This window comes from Megalops cyprinoides, chromosome 12 (genome assembly GCF_013368585.1).
Source record: "Megalops cyprinoides isolate fMegCyp1 chromosome 12, fMegCyp1.pri, whole genome shotgun sequence".
Classification (NCBI taxonomy): Eukaryota; Metazoa; Chordata; class Actinopteri; order Elopiformes; family Megalopidae; genus Megalops; species Megalops cyprinoides.
In genome coordinates, this window is record NC_050594.1 from 20,502,560 (window position 1) to 20,523,300 (window position 20,741).

Below are 20,741 nucleotides of genomic sequence, written 5' to 3' on the forward strand. Positions count from 1 at the left end.
GCCGAGCACGCGGTGACACTCCGAGCAGGTAAAGTGCCGCAGTGACAGTTAAACAGTCTGCGTGTTGACGTAACAATGACGCAGATGAGAGGCACTCTTCTGAGGATTCGCCAACTTCACAAGAACAAAATAACTGCAGATTAACACTGCATGAAAAGCAAAGAAAGTGCTCTTTTGAACGAGGGCAGAATGCCCCAACAAATTATCATAATAACATGCATAATTCATCACTTGTATGATACGCAAATGATGAATTATGACAATCTAGAAAAAAAAAAACCAGTGTCAGTTTTTGGGTGAACATACCTAATATCAATAAGTTGTGTACTGTATTTTAAGAAAATCTCTCATGAACCTCACATGTTTTTAAAAATAAGATCCACCAAAACATTAGTAAAAACAATTAGTATTCAAATATGTGTAAACAAAGTTTTAGTGATCGTATAAATTTTGTAAAATCATTCATGGTGGCATGGTGGCTCTCAAGTGGTGTCTTCTCTCTAAGATTGATTGTTTCGAGGCAAGTTAACATTTACAAACTGACTGCTATACTCAAACAAGAGGCCAGAGAGACTGTCAACAACACAGCAGGTAAGAGTTAGAGAGGATATACAGAATGAGGCAGAGCACAGAGAAACAATGAGGTCACAGACAGGAAGTAATGATATAGAGACAGCACGGCACGTGTGCCCCGATTGGTTGGTCAATCTTACACAGATTGTCTAAGAGAACCATTCCCATCCCCACAAAACACAGACATCCGACAAGACAGGGAACAATTCTAGGCAGCCTATCAAACAAAAGTGGAAAAACTTCAAATGAAACCCAATTAACTAAAGGTTACATTATGAGTTACTGAGGAAGCTGGAATTTTCCATTCTTGTGCTACTATGACTGGTTTGAAATACTGTCCTACAATTTCTTCATGAATCAGGCTCTTATCCCTTACTAAATCCATTTATATAGTTATATTTTTCTATTTTAAGTTATCTTCAGTATGATTTCCCTTATAATACCCCAATGCCATTGTGTATCTAGTTCGTCTTGTGTCAAGTTTCCCTCTCTGGGAGCAATCAGAAAGGATGATGGGATACAGGGTGGCAGGTACAGGATTAGGTAGGAGAAAACCAACATGTAAACTTTAATCCTATATATACACTGTATATATTTACATCTCCTCTTGGATAAGATGTTTATATATTATTCTTTCCAATTCAACTCAGATTTAGTTTTAACTCTAGGAATGAATCACTGATAAAACAATCAGAGTATTTTGGCGGTCATTTGTTATTCTCAAGTGGTGATAACTGTTGATTGGACCACATTCTGAAGTGGGATTACCCCTGTAATCTGCAATGCCTTTCCTTCAAAGCTAGAAAAAAACTGCTACTTGTGCAAGACGACAAGAAGAAAAATGATATTCCAGTGTGCCACACAGTAATATACTGCAAAGTTGAGTGTTTTTTTTTTTGAGTGGCAATGGAAGAATCCCTTTTCATTGAGGTAGGAGAGAGAGTCAGGGTAGGAAAAATGTAACAAACTAAGTTTCTTGCATTTACCAGTTTCTGGATTTTGTAAAAAGGAAGCATCAAACAATTTGTGGTGGTTTCCCTGTCCCATTTCACAGTGCTGACACCTGCAAAAGCTTCTCCAGGTGGCAGTGATGGCACAGCGGTGTTTGAGTCTCAGTCAGAGGGTTGAGTCCCATGGGTGAGCAGCAGCGTCTTCTCGCGGACACACACGGGAACTCTCCCGCGGTCCGTCTTCATACCGTCAGGCTACAGCCGCGGTTCCAGACTGACCTGTACTCATTGCCCATGCTACCATTTATCTCGTTACCTGGCATTGCTGCGTCCCTGCCGTTGCCGCGAGGCCCGGTCCTGGTGCTCTGACAGCCACTGACGACAGATATCCTGCATGACAGAGTCGCCCGCGCTCTCAGCCGCCTGCAGTATCTCCTGCACCAGGGGGCCCGCCAGGCCCGTCTCCAGCTTCACTGCCAGCAGGTATGCGGCTCGCAGCTTGCTGCACTGTAGGTAGGCCTTAATCTGGGAGGGGATAAAAATCAGAGGGAATTTAGAGAGCGGTGCAGAGGAGGGGAAGGTGGTGGAGTGGAGAAAAGACACAGAGAGAAGGACGGAAGGAGAAGAAAAGGGATCGTGTGAAGGGGGACCTGCGTTCACATATTCCCATTTCATTCCACATTAATTCAAAAGCAATTCCATTTGTATGGGTTCCAGCTGATCTTCAACAGTAATTTCAGCAGTAATTTCCTAAATTTCTTGAAGTGGTTTATCGTTCAACACCTTAAGAGGAGATCCGTCATTTAATTTTGCTTTGTTTTTGTTTTTTGCCTCAGTTTTTTAACTGTTTTTTAAAAAAATAATTCAATTCAGAGTGGAATTCACTTCACAGAACACATATGCAATTCTGTGTTCTTTACCTTATCAGAGTGGATTTAGGATTAGAACTGACCTCACCCTAAAGAGGAAAGCAAAGGGGAAGGAGAGTATTCTCACCTTGTTCTCTGTGCTTTTTGACTCCAGAATCAGACTCTCCAGTTCTTTGGCCTTAAGAGAATAAATAAAAGAGAACCTTTCATTCACAATACCATTCATAACATGATTTTACCAATGCTATGTCACACAGAGAAATCAGCTCTCTTCAGACAGCTATGTCTCAACAGGAGCTGGCCTGCTCTGTCTTCCTGTGGTTACGCCCCTGCAGTCAAGGTAACCACATACCACACTCCCAAACAGACACAGGCAAACACCAAACAGAGTCTGGAGGAAGGGTTGTGTTGACAGGCTTCTGCACCGCTATTAACCCCGTGGGCTCTTACGTCAGCGGGCCCCTTGTCGGCGATGGAGACGCAGCTGAGCACGATGGCGTCGCAGTCGCCCTTGGTGGCGGTGCCCGACTCGCCCACGCACTTGAGCAGCTGCCGTACCGCCCCGTACTGCCTCTGCCGCACCAGCCGCTGGCCCGTACGCACGTACACCGCCAGCGCCTCCAGCTGGAAGTCCTGCCGAGAGAGAGACGGAGGAACGGAGGCTGAAAGCGGCTCACACCCAGCCGACTGCTGAGGAGGAGTTCTGACATAACATCATAAATAAGTCGCTCACTGAAAACCCATTACCTGTATAACTCTGTACGCGATGCCGAACCCTTCTTCGATGTTTTTCCCCCCTAGCATGACCTGAAAAGAGAAATTTACATGAGCGTCTCGCAGCACTTTGAGTTTGCCCACAGACCCCCCCCCCCACCCCCGGCAAGTTCACCTCCCCTTCACCTTGCAGGCCACATCAATCTTCATGGGGCTGCCTCCGAACAGCGTGGGGGGCTGGGCGGTGCCGCTGGGGGGCAGGGCCGTGGCAGAGGCCCGGGAGGAGGCGGAGCTCTCGCAGCGGTGCAGGAAGCGTGTCACCTCCAGCTGCAGCTCGATTGTGTTTATGTGCCTGAGGAGAGAGTAAACTCCACTAAACATGCGGACACATGAGTGATGCACTGCGTCTCTGCAAACACCGCAACAGCCAGCACACTGCACTACATTACATTACTGTCATTTAGCAGACACTCTTATCCAGAGCGACTTACATAGATTACAGTTTTTTACGTTACCCGTTTATACAGCTGGACATTTACTGAGGCAATTCTGGGTTAAGTACCTTGCCCAAGGGTACAACACTGGTGTCCTAGTAGGGAATCAAATCAGCAATCTTTTGGTTACAAGCCCTGCTCCTTACCGCTATGCTACACTGCTGCCCCAGTAACGGCCAAGCCTATGAACACGAACTACAAAATAGTGGCTCGCTTCCACCCTTGCGCACCTGGACACGTCACTGGAGGACATCTTCTTGCGGAAGGAGCTGGGGGATCTCTTGCGTGCGGCACCACGCCCCTGCTGCTCCTGCAGGTAGGTCCTCAGGTGCTCCTTGGCCCTGACCAGCCAGCGCTGCTGCTCGCCCAACTGCAGGTAGGACTGGGCGCCGTGCGTGAAGAAGCGGATGCAGATCATGGCCGCGCGCACGTGGTCCTGCGGAGGTGCGGCCGGAGGAAGAGCAAACGAGAGAGTGAGAGGGATACGAGACTAACATCGCTAGGAAACGGTCACCTGGCAATGGCGAGGGCGCTGACCATCATGAACTGCTGCAGCTGGTACAGGGTGTGGAGGTGTCCGCGACGCTGCAGCAGCTGGCAAGAGGCGATGAGGTAGCGGCTCCACCCCTCCAGGCTTGGGTCCAGACCCTCCAGCAGACCCTGCAGAGCACCTAAACGGCCGCGCTCCAGGCTGGGCAGCAGCACCCCCTCCAGGAACACCTCCTCCGGACATTCCTGCAGCCGACAATAGCAATTAGGAGGCAGTATCAGTGAATGCTAAGATACCTGAGCAATGGTGCTGTCAAACCCTTGAGCCTATAAAGCCAATGGTGCTGTCATACCCCCAGATTTCCTAAGATGCAAAGTGAGGGGCACAATAAGAAGGCAGTAAGGTATCACTAAAGAACTGCCCATGAAGTTCATCAGGCAGTACAGTTACAGTTAAATACTGCATTCAATAACGTTAGCTGCTATTTACTCAATTGTTCTGCACTGCAACACCTTACAGGGCACACAAATGTAATGAACCATTAACGAGACACCAGTATACAAGTGATTATGTCCACTGCTGAATCAGAATTGAAAAACAGTGAGTGATACTACACGACAATTCTGCGGTGCAACCTATGACCCCAGGTTAGAAAAGGAACGGCCGTCATAGCTGACTCACCACTTTGAGCAGATGCAGCAGCGCCTCCCTCATGTCATCATGCCGCATGTGGAAGCAGACCAGCGCCAGGTGAGTGCCGTAGGTGCTCAGGTAGTGCAGGCACTCCTGATAGTGGGCGCTCTGCTGGATCCGCCCCTCTGGTCGCTCCGCTGGTCCCGGGTCAGCCAGCGCCTCCTCCAGCTCCCGCAGCGACGCGAGGATGTCATCCTCAGCATGCTGCCTGGCAACCTGAGAGGGAGGACAGAACAGGACAGACAGACAGACGAGTGTGAAGCAGCAGTAAGAGAGTGGATGGTGGTGGTGATTGCAACAGAAACTTTCTTTTAAATACCCAAGTTATTCACAGTTTTACACAATGACTTTAAAAGCTGTCATTATCAACAATGATCTAGCAATACAAACACAATTTCATTCTCTGAATTCAGCGACCTTACCTAACAAATAACCTGAACCCTTTTGTGGTACAGCTTTTGCACTCAAATCAGATTTCTTCTTTTGATAACTTTTCGATTACATTTTAAAAACAGATGCAAGATTTTCAAAGATGATTTAAAAGGAATTCCCTTTGAAGGGGAATTTGAGGGCTGGTTTGAAAATAGAACTGTCAGGGAAATATCCTTTGAAACACACTATGTTGCAGCTATATGAACACACACTTGTGGATTGTCTCAGCAGCAAATAGCAGCCACCAATGACTTTTTGGAGTTAAATGCACAAGCCAGTGAGCAGTGAGCTAGTCAGTTTTTTTGCATTATCAGCATAGTGACATTGTTAGACTTGACAGTATGTGCGAATGTAGTAGCAAGTAAAATGGCTGCATTGTGCTTGCTGAGAAAGAGAAGCTATGGTGGTACCGGAGTGAGTGTGGGCCGGACTGTTGACTCCAGGTACTGGATGATCTCCTGCAGCGGCCTGGGCCCGAGGTTCAGATGGTTACGGTCCACTGGAGCTTTCAGACAGCGAGCAAGCTTCTCCCGAGCACCACTGAGGTTCCCTGCCTTCAGAGAGGCCATGCCCCATGCATGCCACACCCCACTGGGGTCCAGACCACTCTTCGTGGACACCTGGGTACCAACAGACAGGAGCACACATGCACACACACACACACACAGTCATGCACAAATAATTCATACATACTAACTCTAGATTCAAAAATGGAGCTCCTACATCCTGTCTATTGTGCCAGCCAGTAATCTGCTGCACTAAAATCATTCATATCAGCAGTACATCTCTGAGGTTGCAAGGTTGGTTCTTGTTTCCACAGCCTGCTTATTAATGAGGATGAGAAATCCTTGGGGAACTATAAGTTAATCTCTGATCCCTTGGATTTTTAATGCAGCACTGCTGATGTGTCATATTTGGTCCCAATGGAGCATGTAAATGAGCCGCTTTCCCTCCCTCACCTCCACAGCCAGCTGGTAATACTCCGCCTCCAGCAGCTGGTTGCGGAGGCGAGTGACTGCTGCAGGCTCCAAAATATCATCCAAAGAGGGGATGTACTTGTAGTTGGCCGTCACCAGGATCTTTAGCACGTCCACTTTGCTGATGTAGCTGGGGACAGAGAGGAAGTGAGGTGAGGGCATGAAACACAGAGGTTATGTGTGAGAAGGAGGCTCAAGGAGGAGGGCCTGTGGTAGAGGCTTAGTGTGCGTGCATGTGTACGGCGTGTGAGCGTACGTGCGAGCGCGTGTTCGCACGCTTGGCTCACCTGTCGCACAGCTCCAGGTCCTGGCTCCGCCCCACCTTGACGAACATGAGCTTGGCGCTGAAGAGCAGCTGGCGCATGACGTCGGTGAGGAGCCGGGCGTCCACCTCGGGGTTGGTGAGCGCGCGGGACAGCGAGCGGCAGTGCTCGATGAGCTGGTGCCCGCAGGCCGTGTGGTCGCTGTGCAGAGACAGGATGGCGACGCACAGGGACGCGCTGGGCGCCTGGGCGAGAAACAGAGATTTATTCATTCATTTTTCAACCCCGCAGTATTTTCTAGCATTCAAACCACTCTCTCCTCAAATCGTAAATATATTTTAGTGTTAATAATTGATAAGACATTAACAAATGGAAAAACTTCATGCTGTTATTAATGCAGTTACTCAATAGTGCAGATCTGGGATCAGATGCAGAAGTGGACCTGCTCATAGTAGAACTCTGACTGCAGCTGCTGGTTTTCAGTTGGATTCAGGGTGAGTTTGTACTGGTGCTGGGGGACCTCCGGCAGACACAGCACACCCCCCGTACCCCCCTCTGTCACCATGGGGCTACCAGCTACTGCAGAGAAAGAAAGAGGTGTGTCACATATGAACTTATCTCTCTTTTACAGGCAGAGCCAGTATAGGAGTTGGTCATTAGGAAGACGGCTTTTACCCTCTGCCTGTTCCAGTTCTTCATCAGCACTGTTAGAGACATCACAAACGAAGCAGAAACAGAATTAATAAAAATGAAGTTCGAACAAGTATTGCTATAAATGCTTGACTAGTTAGTTCAACAATCATTCATGTAAATGAATAAAACTGTATGGAGATAATTACAATGGAGAACTACAGACAGAAGCACACAAACATATGCGTTTGCATGTGAGATAGCCCTGGTCTATTCTCTTACTCTTGGTGAAAGAAGCTGTAGCACTGGTCACACACACGCACAGCCTCCCCAGCACACCCCTCTACCGCCATCCTGTGTTCAGAGCAGGCATTGCACACAAGGCGGCCACAGCGCCGGCAATGGTGCCGTCGGTTGAACTGGATGGAAAAAGACAAATAACATGTTAATGAGAAAACCTGCCCTCTCGAGTCACCCGGATGGAGAGAGTAACACTCCCACCCATCTTGCACTCTCTCGTTCTCCCACCCTCTCACCATGGTGAATCTCTCCCGCAGGCAGATCATGCAGATGGGCTGCTGGTGGTCAGGGATCCAGTCCTTGCGGTTGGGAGGCTTTTCTGGGGGGATGAACTGGGAGGGAGACCTGGTCTTGCGGCCAGCCGAGCCCCGCTCCCTCTCCCTGTCCGAGGAGGCGGAAGGGGCGTGCTGGGGGGTGCTGCCTGTGGACGGCAAAACACAATAACACCGCAGCAGTGGCATGAGTATGACAACCAGTATTCTTAATGCAGATATATGCCATTCATAACCGCTCTGTATGTTACAGAACAACTCCTACGATTGGTTGCGACACTGTCAATATGGTATTCTCTCTGCTGTTAACGTAACCTTTTTGTATGCACTTTTTGAAAGTCGGTCTGGATAAAACTCTCTGCTAAATGACTAAATATAGAATGTAATGTAATGCTGTGTGTGTGTGTTCTCTCACCGGCTGTAGACGGCGATGTCTCCACACTGGGGGACGGGGGGCAGCTCTCCTGAGCAGGGCACTGCATCAGGACGTCCTGAAGACTGATGACCGAGTCTGGGGGTGCACATAAACATACCCGTCACCTACACACTTTATTACAAACTCCGTGCTTATCACAGGGTAAAACCAACACTTCAAACTTTGCATTACAACTCACTTTGTTTTCATGACAACACCAATACAGGAGTAGACATGGGGAGGCAACAATTTAATCCGTTAATTTTACAATTTAATTTTAAATTAAATGTCTCTGCCTCTGTGTCTGTGGTTGTGTATATATGTCTGTCTGTGTGTCTGCCTCTCTGCCTGTGTGTGCATTTGCATGTGTGTGTCCAGACCAGAGCGCGTTCTCTCCCGGGGAGCGTAGGGGACGTCCAGGGCTTTGCGCGCATAGCTCGACAGCAAAGCGTCGATGTCGCTGCTGCTGAAGCTGGCCTCCTGGCCCACGAGGAGGTTCCGAAGCGCGTGCACCGCCACCCCGGCCCAGTCCACCTTCAGGTTCATCAGCAGCTGCTCCAGCATCAGCAGGGGGTTGGACAGCAGGGGGAAGTAGTCCTGCCGAGCACCTGGGGGCAAAGTGAGCAGCACCTGGAGGGGAAGAAGCAGAGTCGGCATCATCGTTTACGCTGACACACTCTAAGGCTCAACCTCTGTGACGTACTTTCACATACTGTCAAAGTCAGATGTGCTCCATCTCCTGGCTAAATCCTTGTTGGTCCAGAGTCTTACCATCTCTTCACACTTCACACTTTTTTCCCCATCTTAAGGCAATAAGAACTGGTGAAGGAACACTCTCGCCTTCACCCAGAACATAGCGGGGCACTGCTCTGCACAAAGTAGGTGGCAAAATGACAAAATAGCTACCCTTAGCTATGTTTAATATAAATCCTTGGTAGAATGGTGGATTTCTGAATAAGTATACATATGCCTGTCAAATGTTTCATGGATGTAAGGTCAGCTATCAACAGCCACAGCTACAAAACACCCACACTGGCATGGAACACTTCTATTTATAACATTGCCCTTGGTCTGCTTATAATCAGGCAAGCAGCAGGCTGGAAAAGGATACTATACCATTGCTATACTGTCCTGGTAGGTCTCCCTGGGATTGTCACCTGACTTCTGTAATCATTCACTCCCTCCCCCCTTCATGCCACCTCTCAACTCTGCCTCCCCCGCCTGCCTGGCAGCGTGTCCTAGCCTGTGGTATGGGAATACTATGTGCTATATTCTGCATGTGCATCTTATAATGCTCTGTAACGTGTAACCTGTAAAGGGCAATATCAATGGGCGAGGACTAAAATAATTTACTGAGTCATCAGGAAAGTTCACAGCAAGCCTTGCTGATGACAAAATTCAGTTTTGTGGTAGTTACTTTCATTCAAAATGAATATTTTTACCATGAATATTTCAGAAGGCCAGTGTGCGGGGACCATGCTGTGTGAAAGGAAGGAATTAAAACAGAGAAGGAAAGAAAATAGTTCATAAAGACTTATGATCCCTGACCTTAGAGCCCAGGTGCAGGGCACGGATGTGACGTCGCCGAGCAGGTGACACTCGACTCTGGAAGTGCAGGGTAAGATAATCGGCCAGGAAGTGACACGCTGCCAGCCCAGGACGGCGGTCCAGAGCACGCTCACAAACATCCAATCCCAGTGCAGAGTCAGGGAGGCTCTCCAGCAGCTGAGAAACACAAAGACACGGGAACATCTTCCTGTAATGAAGCCTTCAAAATCAAACCTCAAAACAACCAGGTGTGCAAAATGTTACATCGTTTACACTAATAATTTACGAAGTTGAGCATCTTTGATACAACCTCATCAAAGACCAATCCTGGGCAGTGAAACGCAGAGACAGACATGCACCTGAAAGGCCTCCTCCGTCTGCCCCCTCTCCAGCAGGTGAAGCAGGTGTTCCGTCTGCAGCTGCAGTCTCAGCTGCGCAGACACAGGGTACAGCTGCTCCCACTGTGCACACAGCTCAAACTCCTGACAGAGGGAGAGGGCACAAAATACACAGAAAAGGCCAAGGGAAAGGAAAAGCAGGTTAATCTGTGATCATCTGGTTATGTGTTGCAAGGGATTTTCAAAAGGTGAGCTGAGGTGGGACCCACATTGGCTTCCAGCATCATACAGAAAACCGACTCAGTGCCACTCTTAGATTCTGCCCTCAGCTCCTGCCATGTTGTCCAGGGCAACGGGGGGTTGAGATTCAGCATCTGATAGATCAGAAAGCATGAGAGGAAAGGAGAATTGGGTGGGGAAAAGATCAAGCAACTACATGATACTGATGAAGAAAGACAAACCACGAAAAACAATTTCAAGGGATGCGCAAAACACAGTAAGTCACAATAGGTTAAATGTGCAAAATGATCATAAAACCATTACCTTGTGGTAGATCTCCAGCTCTCTCTTCCTCAGCTCCATCTCCGCTCGCAGTCCCTGCTCTGTGTCAGCGTCACTCAGGCAAAACTGCAGCAGCTCCAGGCAGGCACTGTGGGGCCAGTGCTCCAGGCCCTGGAGGGCCACCCGCGCCCGCAGGTCAGCGTGCCGCACTCGAAAGAGCTGCTCCATGCTCCCCTCCCCCTCTGGGTAAACGAAGAAAAACTCAGATGGCCCGGGGACATTCAGGCACAGGATCAGTGCACTCTGCCTGCGTCTGCTCTAACAGTGACGGTGACAAAATTTTCATTTAGCTGGCAAAGGACATACTACAATACATAACAATCCCCGCCCCCTTACAGCTGATACCCCTAGTATTTGACACTTATTTTATATGTATTGTGATGTATTTTGCATTCTGTGTTCTAGGGACTGTTGTACCTTAGTATACTTGGCTTCCATCAGATTGTACAAGTTAACTTGTGGTAGGGCTCAGATAGTGTTATGCTCACACTCACTGGTCTGGGGTGTTGTTAGCCTGCATGTAATGTAATGTAATGCAGCAACAGAGCATTAGCCGTGACGCAACACAGCCTATGTTATCAATATCCTCTACCCATTACAACACAGACTGACTATGTGCCTCCCAATTCTCTAGCATTTCCTGCACCCCCATATGCCTCATTGTGCTGCTCTGCTCTCTCACCTTCCAGCGCAGCGCAGGCCAGCAGCCGGTCGCGGAGCGCCCCCACCTGGCCACAGCTCTGCCCGTACAGCTCGAGGAGGCTCAAAGCCCGGCTTAAGTCCTGGGTGGTGAGTGCCTGCTGGAAGGCCTCGGCAGCCAGCGCCTGAGTGGAGCTCTTGCACAGCCCTGAGAGCAGCAGGATGACCAGCGGCTTCCCGCACAGGGCCGCAGCCAGCCCCGCCCCTCCCCCGCCCTCCTCAGAGCCTCCCTGCGCTCCCAGCAGGGGCACGGCCATGGCCTGCAGGTAGGCCTGCAGCACAGGGAACTCCTTCAGCAGGGTCTCCCCTTCCCTGCACACCTGCTCAGTGTCCAACACCGCCTCCTTCCTCCCCCCGCGGAAGTAGGAAGGCAGCCCTGACCAGGCGGACGAGGCGCGGGCCATGCCCCCGCGGCACGCGCTCAGACAGGCGAGGGCGGCCAGCAGAGGGGAGCGCGACTTCAGAAAGGTCAGAGCCGACGGGGTGAGAAGGAAGGAGGAGGAGGAGGAGGAGGAGGAAGAAGATGGCGGCAGCGGAGAGGGCGGGGAGGTGGGCGAGGTAGGCGAGGTGGGTGTAGCGGCGGGCTCTTCGGGCGAGGCCTCCGGGTCAGAGGCGAAGTCGGCCGTAGCGTCGGTGAGGCCCAGCACAGAGGCGTGCTCCTGGGCGTGGAGCTGCAGCAGCACCGTGATGCTGCCCAGCCCAAACACATATCCTGCCTTGGGCCCAGCCTCCTGCCCTGCTTTCAGACGGGTGTCCCACACCGGGAGGAGCTCGCAACATCGCTGTACGATCACCTGCTGCACGCTCAGCTCCAAATCCTCCTGTTGCAACAGAGACGACACCCTACAGAGAAAGAGAGGAGGTGATCTTTCCATGGTCAGTGACGTATACTGTATGATGCAAATGAGTGACAAGCAGGGGCGTCACTTTGAAAGAAGGAATTTTATGTGAATAAATGAATGAATGGATGAATAGATGAAAAAAGCAGTAGATGAAAGAAAGAATATGCAGCCTACCTGTCAGGGGACACCTGTCGATCAAAAAGCAAACTGGAAAGCAGCTGTGAGGGGGGTTGTAACAGCACCAAGAGGGGGTTCCCCAATTTCACTTCACTAGTCTGATCTGGGGGAGACAGGAGGAGAGGCGTGTCAGAAACAGGAGCAAGTGCAGACCGCAGACAACCACAAAGATGCAAGGTTTTACCTTCAGAGCCCAGGCTCCGCACCAGCACCGAGGCCAGGGTGTTAACGTAGTCCAGGAAGCTGCGCACGTAGTCCGGCCTGCAGAGGGCGCTGTCGGGCTCGAAGGGGCAAAGCTGGTCCAGGGAGCGGAGCAGCTGCTTCATGTGGGAGCGCACCGGGTGCGCCTCCAGCTCCGACGGCCTCAGGTTGGCCTGCTCCACCAGCATGGCCAGGAGACCCCCGCCCGCACGGGCCTCCACTGCAGCGGGGAGGCACAGGGGAGCATTGCATTACAATACATTCAATTAACGCATTAGCAGACGCTCTTATCCAGAGCAACTTCCAGCGCAATAGAGCATATGTGTATCCGTCCAAGTTAAATGAGCAACATTGTTAGACCAGGCCAACAACACTCCCAGGCTACTGAATGTGAGCCTAACCCTGTTCAAGGCCTACCACAAGTTAACTTGTGCAGCCTGACCAGGAGCTTCAGTGCCTTCCTCAAGGTAGACGAACCCCTGCCCGTCTACCTGCTGTGTCAGTGGCGGTGGCCAGCGTCTGCAGGGTGAGCTCCAGGCGCTGGGCCAGGCCGAGGCGCGCGCCGATGCCCTCCTCGCTCAGCATCGGGTGGCAGCACAGCAGCACCTCCTGCGCGCTGCAGCCGAACGGGCTCGTTCCCACCTGCTCCTCGCTCACGGTCTCTGAGGGCAGACAGACACAGAGGTACAAGGCTTACTGCTCATGCCTTCCCCAAATCCATGTGCATCCCACTAAGACATCCCTCCATGCAAGCTCATCATCCCCAGTGGAAAATCCCACCATAGAAGGATATTTAAATAAAACGGAGTGAAACAGAGTTAGCTTAATGGCAAAGTGTTGCTGATTTTCTACAAGAAAGGAAAATATCCTGAGTTCAAAATGCTTGCAGCCTTAACGAAGAGGTAGTACAGAGCTGTGTTTATTCACATGTACAATAGAACATTATACTAGGAGAGATTTCATCAATCACACTGTGCATAAGCAGGTAATTTCAAAGGCGCTCTTTATTCTGGATTGTAGAACAATGCAATTGTTGAAAAAATAATGACATCACACAGCAAGTATCCAACATTCCCCACCACTTTAATCCAGAAATGAGATTAAGGCGTGTACAGACTTACCTGTCTTGGCTGAGCCCTTGCCACTGGCCGTGTGATTCAGAATCTTGCTGATCTGCTGCAGTACGGCAGGGAACCCTTTGATCCCCTCGCAATGAGTAACCCTGGGGTCCAGTCTTAGTCCTAGAGGGGTCACAAAGGAAACATTCTGTAGTGCGCAGGGTTAAATTATGGAGGACAAGTTTAAAAATGTGGTTTTGATGCAAAAAAAAAACAAAAGAAGCTTATAAACATTAAGCAACACTGTGAAAACCTCAAAGAGAATGAAATAACACAAGAATGAATAAAATAAAAGAGGGGCAGGCCCTTTTAGATGAGGAAACAGCTGTAAGGCAACAGCTGAACAGCCACTGCTCCTCACCTCTCCCCTCCAAAGAGCTGTACAGCCTCCGCTCCGCCGTCTCCAGGAGCTGGCGGGAGGTCTTCCACAGCTGGCAGTGACAACACGCCAGGTCAAAGGTCGCCATCCCTGGGGGGCTCAGCTCCTCCAGCAGGGGGCGCAGAAGGCCAGAGGGATCCGGTACCCCATGGCTCAGCCAGTACCCCTCTTCGAGCGAGGGCACGGGGTGGCCCGGGGTGCTGAGGAGCCGGTCGGCCACATCTGAGATGGAGTAGAAGGCCATGCCTGCAGACACACAGAGGATATGTGGGTAACTGTCGCTTGTTTCATATCCAGCCGTCATTATTCCAGTTTGTACAGAGCATCAGCGTCATACCTGCTGCGGCCGCGCTGCCAATGGCCTGAAGCGTGGAGCGTCCGCTGCTGCTGAGCCGGCTCCGGGATGGTCCTGTCGAGCTTGACCCTTCCGACGACTGGTTCTCAATCTTATGCTCCACCTCGCTCAGCTCCACCAGCACCTCCCGGTACGTCTCCATGAACACCAACTCCCCACAGCACGAGGAGCCCTCCAGCCCAAACATCAGGGACACCTGGTGGGAGGGGCCTGAGCCGTGAGCACAAATATACTGGCTCTCACCGGCAGCAGGGACTGTCACTCATCTAACCACGCCCTCACCTGGTGTGCCTCCACAAAGTTCCCCCTGCGGATGCAGGACATGAGCAGCGACTCTGGCGGGGACAGCATGGCCGGGACCAGCCAGGTGTGAGGACCGCCACAGGGACACACCTCTCGCTCCGCCTGCCCAATCCCTGCCCCACCTCCTCCATCTAGCAGAGAAAGAAATGCTTTAACAATTCCACAATTTTCCCTAACACCAACAACAAGTTTGAGAGAAAGTCTCGTGTGAAGACTACACAAAACAATTCAACTACTTAATACTCCATTCTGCTTCAACATTGTATCTAAAAAGCTAAACGTCTTAACAATGGCATTGAATATGTTACGGCTCTTGTCTGCTGGTGTAGGTTAACTTGCCCTTATAGTGGCTCCAGATTACAGGAGAGAGCAATGATGGCATACCATATTTCAAGTCAGTTGTCCATAAATCAGAGAAGGTACTCAGCAAATATTACAACCTCATGAGAAGATGAGAAGCCACTCCAAACTTCCGTACCTGAGGTGCTGGTGCTGACCTCTCCGTTCTGTTTCTCCACTGATACATGGCGCTCTGCGCGGAGTCGCCCCGCCCTCTTTCTCCTCCTCCTCACTCCCCCGCTGTTAGTCCGTCTCAGAGACAGAGCGGGGCTGGCCAATACTGAAAGCTGGGATTTCCCATCTAATACAGTGTGAAAAACACTCATAACTTCATCATAACTAGTAAGATCAGACATGACACTGAAAGTAAATAATCACCAGGTAGTCTCTCTCTCTCTCTCTCTCTCACACACTCACTCTCACACTCACTCTCACACTCACACACACAAAAACACACACCTTTGCTGCTGCCCTGGTTGCTGGTGATGATCTGCAGTCTCCACTGAGCTTCAGCTGTGCGCTTGGACAGCCTCTGTAGTCGCGCCCCAAACGTCTCAGCCGTCACCGAACAGCCCAGGCTTTCGGCCACCTCGGCCTCGCCAGCCAACGCCCGCCCCTCCCCCTGCCCGTCCTGCTGGCCCACCACGCACACCCCCTCCAGGCTCTCCCTCAACAGCTTCAAGAAGCCCTCCATGGCCACCATATCCACCAGGAACCCCCGGCACCCCTGGGTGAAGTGCCCCAGGTCCAGGTGGTTGTGGCTGGGGGCATGGCCCTGTGCGTGAGAGTTGGGAGGCTGCTGCTGTTGTTGTTGTAAGACTTCTTTGCTTGTGTTCCTCTCAGTTTTAGACACCTCTTCCCCTTCTCCACCTACCCGTCTAAGGTCATAGTTGTCTGTTCCCCCCTGTGGAGGCCCACCCTCTCCCTCCCGATGGATGAAGTCAGTGTTAGACAAGAAGAGCAGCGAGAAAATGTTCTCAAGGAGCTCCAGTCGGAACATGGCAGGCACCGCTTCCAAGTACAGCTGGCACTCCGACAGGTACTGCTGGAAGAGTGGAGGGCACCCTTGGGAGAAAAAAGCCAAAGTAAGGGGGTCACAGGAGGAGCTGACTGTCTGATTAGATGCATACTAGGAAAACTGTCATTTCAGTGCAGAATGTGGAAAAGTGTGTTGTTAACACTCCCAAGAAACAGAGACCAAGACCAAAGTGCCTGTTCTGTACGTGACTTCCAGCCAGAGTACCTTGTGAAGGTGCAGAGACTTCTCGCTCCAGCTCTTCCTCTGATCCCGTCTGATGGGGCTCTTTTGTAGCTCCACACTCCCTGCAGCCAGAGTACTTGTGGGCATTGACACACAGGGCATATAGCGCATACTTCATGGCACAGAAGCCCTGGAAGAGAACCACGTTCCGCCGCACAGCCAGATTGGGTGTGTCCGCCAGGTCAGAATCCCCTACACAACAGGAAAACCCTGATTATTATTAGGGGGAAAAAGTGTAGTACTCAGACAGACAGAGGGACAGTGAAAGAATGTGTCTGACCTGATCCAGGGGTGTGGGGCAACTGAAGCAGCATGCCTAGGACCTTCCGCTCCTCCAGCTGAGCAAGGGGGGTGAGGCAGTGGAGGATGAAGAGGGCAGAGTGACTGTCCAGAGTGTGCAGCTGTCCCAGCAGGGCTTCATTCGAGATCCCTCTACTCTCACACACACACACACCCGCACAGGAAAATGCACGCATATATGCATACACCCACACATATGGACAAACAGACAAATAGACACACACAGACACACACGCACACAAACAAATTTATATCGCACATACACCAAACATTTATATCGCACAATAACACAAGATTGAAGGTAAATGATGTAACGGATAGAAAATGGAGAGCAACCACAGACTAAAGAGACACGAGATGTTTCACTCACGGGTTGTTCTCAACACACCACTCCAGCACTCCAAGCTGGGACGACAGGCCATCACCAAACTCTTTAAGCACAGAGTCACTGGCCAGGGCCTGGGGGAGACAGCAGGGTCAGAGGCAAACTGCAGAAGGACACAGAAGGAGGCAAGAGGCAGGACCCAGGACTGGGGTGTGTTAGAGCCTGCCCACCTGGCTGTGATGAAGCTTCTGCAGCAGCGTCTGAGCGGAACTCATGCTCTGGCAGTGAGTCCAGCCCAGCAGCAGCAGCAGGCGGGACAGAGGGCGGAACTCCCCCTTCAACAGGTCCTCCAGCCTGACGAAATCCTCCTTCCTGATCAGGTCCAATGCCGTCACCTGAGGAGGAAACATTGCAACACATTACAGGTGACAAGTGTAATGGGAGCTTCCCTGTGTAAATGAGTACTTGGTATGAGGAAACCAGCTATGGCTCAGCTAAACATCTCTTGACATCTGAGTTCAAATCAAAAGGGGAAGTGACGAGAAAGCATTTATTTTTTCATTTCTGCTTTTTTCCAAAAATCTCAATTATGCAAGCTCCCATTCGAACCACAGATTTGCACAGACAAACTGGGTTAAAATGAAGCATGGAGAGAAAAGAAAATCTGAGAAAACACACACTGAAACAAAACATGAAAAAACACTTTTGTCTGTTAACTGCAACCTCAATAACAACCTCTACTGACAGACAGACAGACGTACCAAAACCTGCTCCAGGAAGTGCTTGCCAGTGCTCAGACATTCAAAATAAATGGCCTTCCAAGCTGATGCACGATCACCATGCCAACACAGGCTCATCATTAACCTCTCTGCCTCAGGTAAATCCACTGGAGGGGTGGCATGAAGAGACAGGAAAGAGGGTGTGGCAATTAAAAGAAAGGACATATTCTCGCTTGCGCAAATGTGATTCCTGAACACATCTCATTTTATGTCGCCCTGCATAGTAAAACTGTGCTGACTACAAGCAAAGTCAGTCTGCTTCAGTGAATGAAATATCTGCAAAAACTGGAGACAAAACTGCTACATGTACGCTACTTCCTCAAAAATAGTAATACAAAGTGATATTGACCACATAAAGAGAAGTGTGAGACTACTACTGCGTGCCATCAGTTTTTTGTCAGTAAGCTGTAACACACAATTAATGTCCTTCTGACTCATCTAGAAACAACCAAAGACCATAAATGGGAATAAAAACCATTGCTAACAGCCATTCAGTGTAACTGTCTCAACTGTACTAGCAATAACAGACACAGTGAGCGTATGTGTGTGCACACGTGGGTGTGTGCGTCAGAGGCAGCACATAATCTTATGATGATAATGATCAGGTTGAGTGAATGATGTGTGTGTCAAACAGTTTCTACATGTTAGAGAAAGTGTGTGTGTGTTTGAGCGGGCGTGTGAGTGTGAAAGAGAGTCTCTACGCAAATCAGAGGAGAGTGAGAATTTTTTGCCATCAACATCCATTGAACTTGTACTGGAAATGAAGCGCAAACGAGTGGGACGTGATGGGTTGCAGCCCACCCTGTGCGCTCGGCGGGTCCCTCAGCAGCTGATCCCTGTGGAGCCGCAGGGCGGTGGAGCAGTAGAGGGAGAGCGGCGTGTGGCATCGGGGCCGCAGCAAGGCGCTCAGCACTCTCTCCTCCCTCAGCGGGCGACCGCCAGCGTTCCACAGAGCCCCACACAGCTCCTGCTGCAGATCCCCCGCGTGCTCAGTGTCCCAGGGCATCACAGCCAGCACGGAGTACAGCTGCTCTGCCTTCTCGCTGTCCTCGGGCCCCAGCCGCCCCAGCCTGTCGAGCAGGAAGTGGATGAAGGTATCTTGCAGGATGTGGCTCTTCTCAGCCGTATCATCACTTCCCCTGTGTCTCTGCAGAAATGTGTCAAGCGCCTGGGCGAGTCTAGGCCTGCCCCCCTCCAACAGGGCACTAATGCAGCGCTTGGCCTCCACGCTCAGGGCTGCTGCTTCTCCCTCTGCCCCCCTCCTCTCCAGCTGGGTGTCCAGGAAAGCCTGGTGGAGCTCCTGTAGCAAGAAAATTACTCAGACCACCAGCATGCCATAGCACACAATCAGAGCCCTTGGTATAATTTCCTAAAATCTGTATCAGGTGTTGTTAAGATACACTACACAACTTAAAACGAATTATTATTTAACGAAATTCATCAATGGTCCAAAAAAAGAAAGGAGAAGCACAAATATGCAGATGTAAACAGACATTTGCTGTGAGGAAAGAACTATGCTATCTTTACTAAAGGACTAGGTATAGAACGGCACACACACTCCCAATTTTCCCAACTGTTTTACTCTTTTTAATGCACCGTTTTACTTTAATTATAATTTCCAAGAGCAACTAAAGCAAAAATGAAAACCTGGAGCACAGTCTCCGGAACTTCATCACCCAGCTGCTCCAGAACAAGCAGGAATTCCAGCTCTCTCCGAACTGACACGGCAACCTGCAGGCCAGTGCAGTGGTCCAAAATCAGAGAAAGGATTCAAACACATCAACATTGTGCCCGTGCACAAAAAATGACAGGTGCACAGACACAAACACCATGAGAGGTAGAGAGGGTAAAGGTTTGTACCTGTTCCTGAGACCATCTCTCCAAGATCTGTAGCCAGAGCCAAGCCAGTCGATGAGGACTGCCTACCGTTTCCCACCTACAATACATGGTAAACACTATCACTATCACTTGAAAGGGTCAATGTTCTCCTACATATTAAATGGACATAAACCACAGTAATAAAATTGTAATTATCTTCCTCAGAACCATATTTCTAGAGTGACACCACAGGAAAAGAGGGAAAAATATGCTTTGTGTTTGCTAGATCTAATCAAAACTCCACCGCACACATGGCAACTCACATGAGCAGATATGGACAGGTGACAATGGCCTTCAGTATGTCCAGCAGCCGCTGTGCGGACTCTCCCCCGGCCTGCTTGAGCTGAGGCACGCAGGCCAGCGCCAGCTCCCACTCCCCACATCGCAGGCAAAGCGTGAAGAAACCAAACAGCTGCTGGAGGGACCTCTCCCCCTCATGGCCGAATGGGTGCATGGCTCCTCTCCCCAGGTCACCAACTCCTGTTGAGGGCACAACCCCTGGACTACAGAGCACAGAAGTGGAACCCACCACCATCACACTACATCTAGGAAAAGAAGACAGGATAAATATTGAGGGTAGCTCTCCACCACAACTCAAGAGGTCCGAGTCTGTTGATTATAAAAGCAGGAAGTGTAAACACAGACGCTCCCTCATCTAAAGCACTTGTTTTGCTGACCACAGAATTACAACACAAAGAGACCAACACCTGCCTGTTGTGAACTATTATTAGATCACTTTGCGACGGTAAAATTCCTTTTGAACGCTAATGAACTACTTTTTAAGATCATGAGTTTTAAACTGACAACTAGCAACACTGCTGCAATCTACAAACTATGTGCGACAGGTTGGGATAATGCTCGGCAGTTGGGAGTATTAATTGACCTTCATACAGTTTTGGTTGATATTTCGTAACTAGACATACGACGAAATATGTTTACATACCAGAACTGATAATGAAACACACGATTCTACAGACGACGCGTCATTAAAACGATACGATGCGTACTACCTCGGGAGACCGAGTAACGCTGAAGTAGCTAGCTAACTCGCTAGCCAACTTACAGACGTAAACAGCTAGTTATGCACACAAAGCTTTCCTGAATGCTGGTTTTGGTAGAGTCGGTTCGTGACAGTGTGCAAAACACAAAGCATCACACCTGCTTAAATCACTTACTGTTGTCTCTGGTGCGGATTTTACCGCTGCAACCAGATTAATCTGCTTCGCATGCGTCTTCCCCGCTTGTTTCCGAACTGTTCATTAAATG

General features: G+C 50.1%; 1 protein-coding gene across 1 annotated transcript; it reads right to left on the reverse strand.

Annotated features, from left to right (window-relative positions):
- Positions 1 to 301: 301 nt before the first annotated feature.
- On the reverse strand, positions 302 to 20,741 carry zfyve26 (zinc finger, FYVE domain containing 26). Its single transcript, XM_036542061.1, has 41 exons — positions 20,651 to 20,741; positions 19,739 to 20,020; positions 19,458 to 19,533; positions 19,245 to 19,328; positions 18,399 to 18,897; positions 17,580 to 17,704; positions 17,049 to 17,213; positions 16,864 to 16,952; positions 16,474 to 16,625; positions 16,176 to 16,385; positions 15,392 to 15,997; positions 15,072 to 15,233; positions 14,573 to 14,724; positions 14,273 to 14,486; positions 13,918 to 14,181; positions 13,560 to 13,679; positions 12,930 to 13,100; positions 12,422 to 12,658; positions 12,235 to 12,340; positions 11,202 to 12,061; positions 10,502 to 10,701; positions 10,228 to 10,332; positions 9,980 to 10,102; positions 9,621 to 9,797; positions 8,453 to 8,702; positions 8,073 to 8,168; positions 7,622 to 7,806; positions 7,368 to 7,504; positions 7,131 to 7,159; positions 6,898 to 7,034; positions 6,480 to 6,700; positions 6,175 to 6,322; positions 5,626 to 5,835; positions 4,772 to 4,999; positions 4,138 to 4,335; positions 3,831 to 4,036; positions 3,293 to 3,458; positions 3,140 to 3,199; positions 2,843 to 3,025; positions 2,520 to 2,570; positions 302 to 2,048 (listed from the first exon to the last, which is right to left on the reverse strand). The coding sequence occupies exons 2-41, from the start codon at positions 20,008 to 20,010 to the stop codon at positions 1,836 to 1,838; spliced, it is 7,887 nt and encodes a 2,628-aa protein (XP_036397954.1). The 5' UTR covers positions 20,011 to 20,020; positions 20,651 to 20,741; the 3' UTR covers positions 302 to 1,835.